The sequence below is a fragment of the Platalea leucorodia genome (genome assembly GCF_965183815.1).
Source record: "Platalea leucorodia genome assembly, chromosome: 4".
Lineage (NCBI taxonomy): Eukaryota > Metazoa > Chordata > Aves > Pelecaniformes > Threskiornithidae > Platalea > Platalea leucorodia.
Window position 1 is genome coordinate 43,808,783 of NC_138826.1, and position 13,190 is coordinate 43,821,972.

Below are 13,190 nucleotides of genomic sequence, written 5' to 3' on the forward strand. Positions count from 1 at the left end.
TGAAAGAAAGTGAACTCTGCAGTATGGCAGTGACATATATGATTTTTTTGCCCACTTTCCTCAGGTGTTCAGTGCTATGTGCACCTGTCTTGGGGACTTGACTCTTCCCACACGATCCTGCGTAGTATAACCATGCCAATAACAGGAAAGCTGAATGTACATGAGAATGGGGAATAATGGCTGGAGAGGATGAATGACTGAAAGTGACATTTGAAAACATGCAATATGAGTTGGTTACTGTCAGAGCTGAGCAGAAGTTGAATTTCCATTGCAGAGCAGTGGGGTGTTAGGGGTCCAGGGACTTCTGTGGGAGTAGAAAGAGCGGGATGAAAAATCTTACTGAGTGATTTAATACTTCATAGCCTAAGGCTACACAAGAAAGAAAAGAAGCCTGTTGCAGATTAAGAGGTTTTGAACAGTCAGATGGAACTGTGGAGAGTGCAAGCTATGAGAGTGAACTGAAGTTTGAATGGGACACAGTATTCCCTAAAAAACCCTCTACTGGAATGCAGGAATGGCTCTTTTCTTTGAGGAAATACAGTGTGGAAGTACAGAAGAACAATTTCATTTATGTTAATATTGTAGAAGAGAGGAAGAAACTTAGAGACCTCTGTCAATGGAGACGTGTATTTTTAGCTGTGCTTTGGGATGACCCAGAATGGTCACACAGAGGAGAGATTCAAAGACGTGTCAAATAGCAGCAGCTTCGGAGGGGAGGGACATGGATGTCATTGGGCTGTGGAAGGGTACATGAGTAAGTCAGGCACCTACCAAACCTCTGTGGTCTGAGAGGAAATGCTTGACTGCTGTAGCAGGGGACAATGCCATCTATATAGTATAAAAGACTTGGTGACAGGTGGCTTAAACCATAACATGATTTTGCATGTCAGAGCAAATTCCAGTTGAAGCATCCTCCTGCTGGATCCTCCCAACTGAAGCACATGGCTGTGTCTGTAAATCCAGGTCCAAAGATGGCCACACGGTGTGTGGGTACTGTCTTGCACCCTCACAGGCTTCCTTGTTGTGTGTGACCAAGAGTGCACTTTTCTGACAGGTAATCTAAAAAGCGCTTCCCTTTCTTTCTCTTTCAGTACTCTTTAACAAGAGGTTAATGGATTCCAGAGCAGCCTATGCCTCTCTGGTGAAAGATGTTAATTCATTTGAGTTCACAACAAACTATCATCCATGTGAGCTGTTGCTCATTGGAGATGAAACCTTCCCAGTTCTGGTGAGCACCAATGGGCAAGTGCTAATTGCAGCATCTTGTTATGGGAAGGGCCGGATGGTGGTTGTTTCTCATGAAGGAATCTTGAAGGACTCCAAGTTTTCCCAGTTCCTCAGAAATGCTGTGGAGTGGCTCAAGCCTTCCCCCGAGGCCCTGGTTGGGGTCCATCCTCATTTGGATTCCCTCTCCCAGCTGCTGCTCAGGGCTGGCACCAAAGTACAGGCTGGGGCAGAGCTTTAGCTGCTCCCTGGGGGTGTACTGTATGGAAGCCTATGACAGCACGCAGGCGAAAGCCCTGGTTGGCTTTGTACAAGGGGGTGGAGGGCTGCTCATCGGAGGCCAAGCCTGGCACTGGGCTAGTCGACATGGCAAGGAGAAGGTGCTGTTTGAATTCCCTGGGAACCAGGTGACCCGTGTGGCTGGTGTGCACTTCACAGGCAGCAAGGGAGAGACTGGTACTTTCTCAGTCTCCAAAGAAATGCCGAGGATTCCTCTGATCACCCAGTGAGTATTTAAATATATGTGTTTGCACTGTCTTTAGATTGTATATAGTGTTTACTCTGCCTTGGGTTTTCTGCTATTGGCCTGCTGGAACGAAAAATATCTCTTCTCCTTGTCCCCCAAAAGAAATGACCATGAATAGAGGTGGATGTGCAGGAGTTGAAGGTGCTTCTACAGGTTATTGAGAAACTACCAAGAAGCTTGGCTCATGTGCTCCACGTTAAAATACTCAACAGATGACTATTTAGGAAGAAACTTTTTGTTGGGTCTGATCTGCAGCACTATGGCACAGTTTTAGCATTTTTTTTCCCCACTATGTCAGTAGCACAGCTATGGGGCCACTTCCTGAGGATTTAAATCCTTCCTGATGCAGGACCTGGGACACAAAAGATGACCTTTGTCTTTCCTGCTAATCTCCTGTGGCATGGCGTAGACTTTAAGGCATTTGTAACAGAGTTCTTAGCTTTGTTATAGGGTGTTGCTGCACTTCAGGATGCACTTCAAAGTGCCTGGGAAGCATGGGGCAGACACTGTGGATCCATGAGGCTTGGATATTGTCCACACAGGCTCCATGATGTAGCCGTGCATTCCCCACTAGATATAGTGTATTGTGTAGATGCCTGGCAGTGGAGTCAACTAGACTCAGTAACATAGGTGATCCTTTCCTGCCCAGTGCTGTGAATAGAATAGAATCGAATCATAGAATCATAGAATGTCCTGAGTTGGAAGCAACCCTCCTTGGATCATTGAGTCCAACTCCTGTCCCTGCACAGGACAACCCCAAAAGTCACACCATACGTCTGAGGGCGTTGTCCAAATGCTTCTTAAATGTTGTCAGGCTTGGTGTCGTGACTACCTCCTGGGGGAGCCTGTTCCAGTGCTCCACCACCCCTTGGGTGAAGAACCTTTTCCTAATGTCCAACCTAAACCTCCCCTGGCAGATCTTCCTGCCATTCCCTCAGGTGCTATCATTGGTCATCAGGGAGAAGAGATCAGTGCCTGCCCCTCCTCCTTCCCTCGTGAGGAAGCTGTAGACCGCAATGAGGTCTCCCCTCAGTCTCCTCTTCTCCAGGCTGAACAGACCAAGTGACTTCAGCCGCTCCTCGTACAGCTTCCCCTCTAAACCCTTCACCATCTTTGTGGCTCTCCTCTGGACACTCTGTAGTAGCTTCATGTCCTTTTGGTCCTGTGGTACCCAACACTGCACACAGTACTCAAGATGAGGCCACACCAGTGCTGAGTAGAGCGGGACAACCCTTGACCGGCTGGCAATACAGTGCTTGATGCACCCCAGGACTCTGCTGGCCCTCTTGGCCACCAGGGCACGCTGTTGGCTCATGTTCAAGTTGCCGTCGACCAGAACCCCCAGATCCCTCTCCACGGGGCTGCTCTCTAGCCTCTCGTTCCCCATTCTGTATGTACATGCAGGGTTGCCATGTCCCAGGTGCAAAATCCGGCACTTGCCCTTGTTGAACTTCATACAGTTGGTGATTGCCCAGATCTCTCTGCAGGGCCTCTCTGCCCTTGAGTGTCAACAGCTCCTCCCAATTTTGTATCATTGGCAAACTTTGATAACAAACCTTCCAGTCCTTCATCCAAGTCATTTATGAAGATATTAAAGAGCACTCGCCCTAAGATGGATCCCTGCAGAACCCTGCTAGTGACTGGTTACCAGCCTGATGTAACCCCATTTACTATAACCCTTTGAGCCCAACCCGTCAGCCAATTGCTCACCCATTGCATTATGTGTTTATCCGGCCGTATGCTGGACATTTTGTCCAGGAGGATACTGTGAGAGACAGTATCGAAGGCTTTACTGAAGTCCAAAAAGATTACATCGACTGGCTTCCCTTGGTCAACTAGGCAGGTAACCTTGTCATAGAAGGAAATTAAGTTTGTTAAGCAGGACTTTCCTGTCGTGAACCCGTGCTGGCTGGGGCCAATGACTGCGTTGTCTTTCAGGTGTTTTTCAATAAGTCCCAGAATAATCTTCTCCATAATTTTGCCAGGCACAGAGGTGAGACTGACAGGCCTGCAGTTACCAGAGTCATCCCTGTTGCCCTTCTTGAAGATTAGGACGTTTGCCAGCTTCCAGTCAACTGGGACCTCTCCAGATTCCCAAGAGCATTGAAAAATCATTGTGAGAGGTCTGGCTATCATAGATTCATAGAATCGTAAGGTTGGAAAAGACCCTTAAGATCATCGAGTCCAACCGTTAACCCAGCACTGCCAAGTCCATCACTATACCATGTCCTCGAGCACCACATCTATCTGTCCTTTAAATACCTCCAGGGATGAAGACTCAACCACTTCCCTGGGCAGCCTGTTCCAATGCTTGACCACCCTCTCGGTGACGAAGTTTTTCCTAATATCCAACCTAAACTTCCCTTGGCGCAGCTTGAGGCCATTTCCTCTCGTCCTGTCGCTTGTTACTAGGGAGAAGAGACCGACACCCACCTCACTACAGCCTCCTTTCAGGCAGTTGCAGAGAGCAATAAGGTCTCCCCTCAGCCTCCTCTTCTCCAGACTAAACAACCCCAGTTCCCTCAGCCACTCCTCATAAGACTTGTGCTCCAGACCCTTCACCAACTTCGTTGCCCTTCTCTGGAAACGCTTCAGCACCTCGACGTCCTTCTTGTAGTGAGGGGCCCAAAACTGAACACAGCACTCGAGGTGCGGCCTCACGAATGCCGAGTACAGGGGCACTATCACCTCCCTGGTCCTGCTAGCCACACTATTCTTGATACAGGCCAGGATGCCATTGGCCCTCTTGGCCACCTGGGCACACTGCTGGCTCATGTTCAGGCAGCTGTCGACCAGCACCCCCAGGTCCTTTTCCGCCAGACAGCTCTCCAGCCACTCCTCCCCCAGCCTGTAGCGTTGCATGGGGTTGTTGTGACCCAAGTGCAGGACCCAGCACTGAGCCTTGTTGAATCTCATACAGCTGGCCCCGGCCCAATGATCCAAGCCTGTCCAGGTCCCTCTGCAGGGCCTTCCTGCCCTCCAGCAGATCGACACTTCCACCCAACTTGGTGTCATCTGCAAACTTACTGAGGGTGCACTCGATCCTCTCATCCAGATTATCAGTGAAGATGTTGAACAGGACCGGCCCCAACACTGAGCCCTGGGGAACACCACTCGTGACCGGCCACCAACTGGATTTGACTCCATTCACCACCACTCTCTGGGCTCGGCCGTCCAGCCAGTTTTAACCCAGCGCAGAGTGCACCCATCCAAGCCGTGAGCAGCCAGCTTCTCCAGGAGAATGCTGTGGGAGACTGTGTCAAAGGCCTTACTAAAGTCCAAGTAGACAACATCCACAGCCTTCCCCTCATCCGCTAAGCGGGTCACCTTGTCATAGAAGGAGACCAGGTTAGTGAAACAGGATCTCCCTTTCATAAACCCATGCTGGCTGGGCCTGATCCCCTGGTTGTCCCGCACTTGCTGCATAATGGCACTCAAGATGATTTGTTCCATGACCTTCCCCAGCACCGAGGTCAGGCTGACAGGCCTGTAGTTCCCCGGATCCTCCTTCCGACCCTTCTTGTAGAGGGGCGTCACATTTGCTAGCTTCCAGTCATCTGGGACCTCCTCAGTTGACCAGGACTGCTGATAAATAATGGAGAGTGGCTTGGCCAGCTCCTCTGCCAGCTCCCTCAGCATCCTCGGGTGGATCCCATCTGGGCCCATGGACTTGTGCGCATCCAGGTGGACGAGCAGGTCAGTGACTGCCACCTCTTCAACAACTGGGACTTCACTCTGCATCCTATCTCCATCCCCCAGCTCTGGGGCCTGAAAAACCCGAGGATGACTAGCTTGACTATGAAAGACTGAGGCAAAGAAGGCATTAAGTACCTCTGCCTTCTCCTCATCCTTCGTAGCAAGGTTTCCTTCTGTATCCAACAAGGGAGGGAGATTCTCCCTGGCCCGCCTTTTATCACTGATATATTTATAAAAACTTTTTTTGTTGTCTTTAATGGCGGTGGCCAGTTTAAGTTCCAGCTGGGCCTTCGCCCTTCTGATCTTCTCCCTGCATAACCTCACAACATCCTTGTAGTCCCCCTGAGTCGCCTGCCCCTTCTTCCACAGGTGGTAAGCTCTCCTTTTTTTCTTGAGTTCTAGCCAAAGCTCTCTGTTCAGCCAGGCCAGTCTTCTCCCCTGCCTGCTTGACTTACAGCACATGGGGACGGCCTGCTCCTGTGCCTTTGAGATTTCATTCCTGAATAACATCCAGCCTTCCTGGACTCCTTTGCCCTTCAGGACTGCCTCCCAAGGGACTCTGTTAACCAGACTCCTGAACAGCCCAAAGTCTGCCCTTCTAAAGTTCAGGGTAGCAGTCTTGCTGATCTCCTTCCTTACTTCTCCTAGAATTGAAAACTCTGTCATGTCGTGGTTGCTGAGCCCAAGACAGTCTCCAACCACCACATCGCCCACCAGGCCCTCTCTGTTCGTGAACAGCAGGTCCAGCGGGGCACCTCCCTATGACATCAGCCAGCCCTTTAAGTACCTTTGGATGAATCCCATTGGGCCCCATTGACTTAAAGGGATCCAGCTGGAGCAGCAAATCCCGCACAAGTTCAGGGTTGGTTGGGAGTTCGTTGTTCTCACAGTCATGGTTCTCTAGCTCCCTCCTTACTTCTTTGAAGTTTGTCTTGGCCTTACTGAGACATGAATCACAAACAATTTCTCCCCAAGTTTCTTCTATCATAAACCTCTTTCTACATTTCTCAAGTTATACTCTCTCACTTCTGTCCTGAAAAATGACTGCCCTATGCAGCAATAATAGACACACCTCTGATTTTCATCTGCTCCATACTGTGGCCACCTCACGTTGGTCTCATACCTCCTCTGTGCTCTTCTCTATTCCCCTAGAGAAGGCAGAGGTCAAACAAGAGAAATACCTATATTGTTGCTTTCAAGATTAAAGGAACAATCCCTGTATTGACAGTGAATAGGATGAGAAATAATAAGGTTGAATGTTGTCTATGTGGAGTAGACCACTAGGTATTTCTGCCCACTATAAAAATATCTTACTTGCCCCACCTTGCTGTCTTCTGCTGTCATCCTGCCTCATTTCAAGGCCTCTGTTTTCTTTCAAGTTTTATTACCTTTGTCATCAGGACAGATGACTATAAAAAAAAAAAATTGTGGGGTTTATATCTTGACTCTGAAACCAGCCTCTGTGTAACTGTAAGTGAAAAAGGATAAACACTACAGTAGAGGTAGTTATCCAAACAATATTATCCCGTAGTAAGGTGCGTTGTTTTTTCTCTTTAAAGGAACAATAATAGGACAAGCTTTGGGCAGAATTGGGCAGAACTAGTCTGGGAACCAGGGATTCCGATGTCTTCGGTCACTGATGGCTGGCCCATGTGGGCATTACAGTGTTTCAGAGAGTGTGTGGAAAGCAGGTGAATTATTAGAAACAGGGACATTATCCCCTTCCCCAGCTTCCTTTCTCCTCACTGGTTTCATATCAGGGTAAGCTCTGCTCATGCTCTGCTTTTCACCTTTATGCTATTGTATTGGGTTTGCATGGCAAGGTTTTGGTAGCAGGGGGGCTACAGGGGTGGCTTCTGTGAGAAGCTGCTAGAAGCTTCCCCCATGTCCGATAGAGCCAATGCCAGCCGGCTCCAAGACGGACACGCTGCTGGCCAAGGCTGAGCCAATTGACAATGGTGGTAGCACCTCTGTGATAACATATTTAAGAAGGGAAAATGTTACTGCACCACAGAAATTGCAGCCAGAGAGAGGAGTGAAAGAACATGTGAATATTTCAAAGAATATGTGAAAAAGAATATATTTCAAAGAATATGTGAAAGAAACAACTATGCAGACACCAAGGTCAGTGAAGAAGGAGGACGAGGAGGTGCTCCAGGCACCAGAGCAGAGATTCCCCTGCAGCCCGTGGTGAAGACCATGGTGAGGCAGGCTGTCCCCCTGCAGCCCATGGAGGTTAACAGTGGAGCAGATCTCCACCTGCAGCCCATGGAGGACCCCACGCAGGAGCAGATGGATGCCCGAAGGAGGCTGTGACCCCGTGGGAAGCCTGCACTGGCGCAGGTTTGCTGGCAAGACTTGTGACCCGGTGGGGGACCCATGCTGGAGCAGTCTGTTCCTGAAGGACTGCATTGCGTGGAACGCAACTACGCTGGAGCAGTTCATGAAGAACTGCAACCTGTGTGAACGACTCACGCTGGAGAAGTTCAGGGAGAACTGTCTGCCGTGAGAGGGACCCCACGCTGGAGCAGAGGAAGAGTGTGAGGAGTCCTCCCCCTGAGAAGGAAGGAGCGGCAGAGACAATGTGTGATGAACTGACCGCAACCCCCATTCCCTGTCCCCCTGCGCCACTGGCGGGGAGGAGGGAGAGAAAATCGGGAGTAAAGTTAAGCCCGGGAAGAAGGGCAGGGTGGGGGGAAGGTGTTTTTAAGATTTGGTTTTATTTCTCATTATCCTACTCTGATTTGGTTGGTAATAAATTAAATTAGTTTTCCCCAAGTCGAGTCTGTTTTGCCTGTGATGGTAATTGCTGAGTGATCTCCCTGTCTGGATCAACAGGGTCCATGGCCAGACACAGGCATGCGACAGAGCTGGAGACAGGCACACCTACAACATAGCTCAGGCAGGGATTGATGACCTAGGGCTGAGCTGAAATGCAGCCCCTGGGGCCACCAACAGGAGGTGCGGGTGGAATCCCCAGGTGGGGCTGCTCAAGGCCATTAAAGCCTTTTGGTGCACTCAGGGCCCTGACACAAAATTTTGCAATGAAACATTTTAGTCCCCTGCCTTCAAGATGAAAATCTGCTTCTTCTTTGGGAGCATTTTAGGAAAAATAATCCATTTTTCTACTTTATTTGTGTCTGCTATTTATCATGAGTTTTTTCCCCCATGTGTTTTCTCCAGAGCCAGAACTTAGATTACTCTCTCTCTAGGGAGAGCTGGGCAGGGTGCTGGGTTCATTTTCATCAACACAAACCATGCAGTTATTTGGCTATACAAGGACAAAAACTGTCCTGGCAATAGCATCTTCCTCACCAGATCTGAAAATAAGAAAAGACCAGTGTTAACAGAGAATTCTTCTACAGACAAAATTAGATTTCCACACCTCCTCTCCACTCCTGTAGCTGGGAGTACAGTCATCTGCAATGTCTGTAGCTCTGGCAAAAATCATTTGGCCTTTTTTGCTCTTTGCGTTGGGTAGTGCTGAGGAGTGGAAATGGAGCAGAAGAGCATAAAATATGCACATTAAACTTTTGTTTGTGGTTTATACATTTGATACTCCAGCACAGGGAGTGGAAGCACATCATGAGCAGCATCCACTCGTGACAAACAACTCAAAGAATGAGTTAACGTAAAAAGAATTAATTGCATTTTCCTCGCTGTGATGTTCCATCCCATGAGCTTTCCCAGACAGATTGCCATGATTGTTTGTGGTTTGCCTTCCCTGCAGGTTGGATGCGTGCTGGCTACCCAGTCATGCATCATTTGGAGTCAGTGACAGAGATGGTAGATGTGCAGTCCCTCCAAGCCAATGGACTTTGGGGTGCCATTCGTGAGCTAGGCCACAATCAGCAGCAATCTGAATGGGAGTTTCCCCCTCACAGCACTGAAGCCACCTGCAATCTCTGGTCTGTTTATGTGAAAGAGACTGTGTTGGGCATCCCAAGAAATAAGGCACACAATGCACTTGCACTAGAACTTAGAAAGAAGAGGATTCAAGATTACATTGAAAATGGAGCACAGCTGAAGGACTGGGAAGTATTTACTGCCCTGGAGACATACCTGCAGGTAATCTGCAGGCAAATTAAGCTTGCAACAGATTTACAAACTGATCATTTTAATCCAGGGCTGCTGCTTTCCTTTTCCTCACTTTCTGCAACCACTTGATCCCTACCCTGGATTATGTCTCTCTGTTGACTATTAGTCTCCAACAGCGTCTTTGTGTGCCAGCTCATAGGATTCCACAAACCAGCATGAGTCAGTCCTGATCTGACTCTGAGTAGCACACTTCAGCAGGAGACCCAGGGCTGCAGGGAAAAGGTTTTGAAGCAGTCCTCAAAAAATGTACTTGTTTTGAGTCATTTGTGATCTCAGCACAGTGTAAAGGTCATTGGTCTGTGAAATGTACCGGTTTGGGATGTAATGGTAAACCACAGCCTTTTAGGCATTACCAAAGATGACTTCCGATCACTGGTAATTGTTTCTTTTTCTTTTTTTTTTTTTTTTTTTTAATTTAAGCCAGTCTTTCAGTTTTGTTGGTGCAATACTTCATTCAGTAGCACTCAGGATTAATTGACGGTACAAACATGAAGTGCAGGGTCACCAAGCAAGGAGCCTGTGTTTTGTACTGAGAGAAGAGAGTCTTCTGTATTATAAGTGTACAGAGATATTATAAGTATGCATAGTTATAAGCCTGCAGAGGTGGGTTGATATTTGTATCAATCTTGTTTTGAACAATTGTAATAACTGTAAAAAAAAAAATGTAGCAATCAAGCCTCTAAGCATGGCTGTGTCCTTCAGGATGAAAAGCACTTATATAAATACTTGATTTTTGGTTTTCCGTGAATATTAGAAATATAGGCTTGTTGAATAGTCTGATGGTGTTAAAGGGCTACTCTGATTCTTCAGTAGGCATTTAGAATTTGTCGGGTAGCTACGCTTATAAAAAAGAAAGAAAAATACCCTGTGAAAAGATCACTAACTGAATTTAGTAAAAGATTTTCTAAAGAATGAAGAATTCTAAACTTCTATACATATATTTTGTACTGTTTCTCTTTTCTTATGATTCATAGCCACAAGAGGCCTTTGGAAAGGAAGCCTTCATTGAAATCTTTTCTGAATACCAAAATATGCCTGAGTTCCCAGGTGATAAGGACTCAAAAATGAATGTGTGGGCAGAAACCTTTTCTCATCTGGTGAAGAAGAATTTGACTCCTTGCTTTAAGGCCTGGGGATGGCCAACCAAGGAGAGCCTTTCCCAGCAGCTGGCTGTTTCTTTCCCCAGTTGGTCAGATGATCCAATGAAGCAATATATCTCCTAAGCAGGTTTTTGCTCATGCAAATGAAAATATGATTGTTTTAAGTGGTGTCTGAATGGTATGGTATTATAATGAATCTGAGAAGCAGCTCTACATTGTAGATGTGATAGAAGAGTGTGTTCTTGGCTCCCTCCCAAGTCTGCCTTTGTGTGTTAGGGTCCCACTGCTTCCTTTCCCAATAGGAGTAATATTAAACACAGAAGGGGAAACATTTGCTGTTTTAATACCTATGAAACAAAGCAACCACTTCCCATTTTTTTCTTTCTCTGTTTTCTTGTCTCTGAAAGGTTCTCTGTTCCAGACTTACTCTTGTTACAGATATGCAAAGTTTGTTAATTAAGATCATTAGAAGAAGAGTAGGAAAAGGAGAAAAAAGTCACTTTAAAAACAGAGACATGTTAGGAGACAATAAAGCTAGAAATAAATGGAAGAACTAAGGTGAAATTACGGCTACAGCAACAAGAAATGAGAATGATCATTCAAAGGAAAACCTTGATGGACAGCATAGGAAAGGCCTTGGTCTTTGTTTAATGTTTTGAAAGGGGTAGCTGTGTAGTGAGTTTGCTGGTTTAGCAGAACAGTGTCCAGGCAGTGAAGTTACCACCTTGATCCTCAGCTAGAATAAATCTGCAGACATCTAGTGAATGTGGAATTCTGGCAACTCACTCCGCCTAAGGATCTAAGACAACAGGTGCCTCACCTCACAGGATTGAATGTGTTGGCAGGAAAGCAGCACTGGAGTGTGTTTACAATGGCCTATTTTGATCTCCAATCTAAATAATCAGATCAATGTTCCTTCCCTAAATGCTACACCTGAATTTCCCCTATGTTAAAACACAGACTATAGCACAAGCCACATTTTATGGTTGCTTGTCTTGTGGCTGTGGTTTATTTTTCTAGTGAATGTTACAGAGTTCTTGATCTTGCTGTTAAGGCCACTGGCATGCACCACAAGAGACAGCAGTGACAAAGTCAGAGGCTCTCTGCAACTCCTTCAGATCTCATGGCCATAGCTGAGCAGATTCTTCAGCAGAAAACCTGGGAAGTAAGGGATACAAGGATCAATCATTTCTTTTTACTGTGCCCAGATAAACATATGTCAAAAGTATGAATAATCCAAAGTTGATGAAGTGACCTGCACTAATAACACTACAAATTGTTTACATGTACATCCAATAGCAAATGTTATCCAGAAAGATCCCCCAAATCCTTCAACCACCCTGAACTTGAAAATCTTTATTCTATACTTTGAAGCCAAATGTTCAAATGCTATGATTTTTTTCTTCTGGCAAAGTCCTACAACTATTCTGTTTTGAAGTTTTGGGGATTCTAAGCTGAGAAAGAGCTGAAGATTTTATGATTTCATTCGCAGGAATTAAAACCTAGCAGTGCATGATTATCTCCTCCCTTTTCTACAGCAGAGGATATTCTTCCAAATTGGGTACTTTTAACACTGATATTTAATGTTTCTGTAGAACCTCTTTTTGCCTCTGCTGTTTTGTGGTGTCTTTAATAAAGGCTTTTTGATTGTTCCTATCTGTTTGTACCCAATATGATAACATACTTCAACTTACCAGATGCCTGCTGGAAATACAATGCAGCAGAGAGGAAACAGCCTAGGAGGTTCCTGGAGCGTATGGAAGATAACTTCCTGACACAGCTGGTGAGGGAGCCAAGTAGGGCAGGCGCCCGCTGGACCTCTTGTTTGCAACAGAGAAGGCCTGGTGGGTGATGTGACAGTTGGAGGCCATCTTGGGCATGGCGATCTTGAAATGATAGTTTTCGATTCTTGGAGAAGTGAGGAGGAGGGTCAGCAGAACTGCTGCCTTGGACTTTTGGAGGGCAGACTTTGACCTGTTTAGGAGCCTGGTTGACAGAGTCCCTTGGGAGGCAGTCCTGAAGGGCAAAGGAGGCCAGGAAGGCTGGACATCCTTCAAGAAGGAAATCTTAAAGGTGCAGGAGCAGGCTGTCCCCATGTGCCAAAAGAAGAGCCAGCAGGGAAGAAGACCGGCCTGGCTGAACAGAGAGCTTTGGCTGGAACTCCGGAAAAAAAGGAGAGTTTATGACCTTTGGAAGAAGGGGCAGGCGACTCAGGAGGACTACAAGGATGTCGTGAGGTCATGCAGGGAGAAGATTAGAAGGGCCAAAGCCCATCTGGAACTTAAACTGGCTACTGCTGTAAAAGACAACAAAAAATGTTTCTAAAAACACATTAACAACAAAAGGAGGGCTAAGGAGAATATCCATCCTTTATTGGATGCAGGGGGAAACATAGTAGCAGAGGACAAGGAAAAGGCTGAGGTACTTAATGCCTTCTTTGCCTCAGTCTTTAATAGTCAGACCAGTTGTTCTCGGGGTACCCAGCCCCCTGAGCTGGAAGACAGGGATGGGGAGCAGAATGAAGCCCCCATAATCCAAGGGGAAAA

The 13,190-nt window shown here is 46.9% G+C and overlaps 1 protein-coding gene across 1 annotated transcript; it reads left to right on the forward strand.

Moving 5' to 3' along the window:
- Positions 1–658: 658 nt before the first annotated feature.
- LOC309588988 (TRPM8 channel-associated factor 2-like) lies at positions 659–10,767 on the forward strand (the record flags this gene model as incomplete). Its single annotated transcript, XM_082308821.1, is given in 6 exon segments — positions 659–746; positions 1,092–1,462; positions 1,464–1,729; positions 7,838–7,944; positions 9,177–9,514; positions 10,519–10,767. Coding segments are annotated over 6 exon segments (1,419 nt in total).
- Between the last annotated feature and the right edge of the window lie 2,423 nt (positions 10,768–13,190).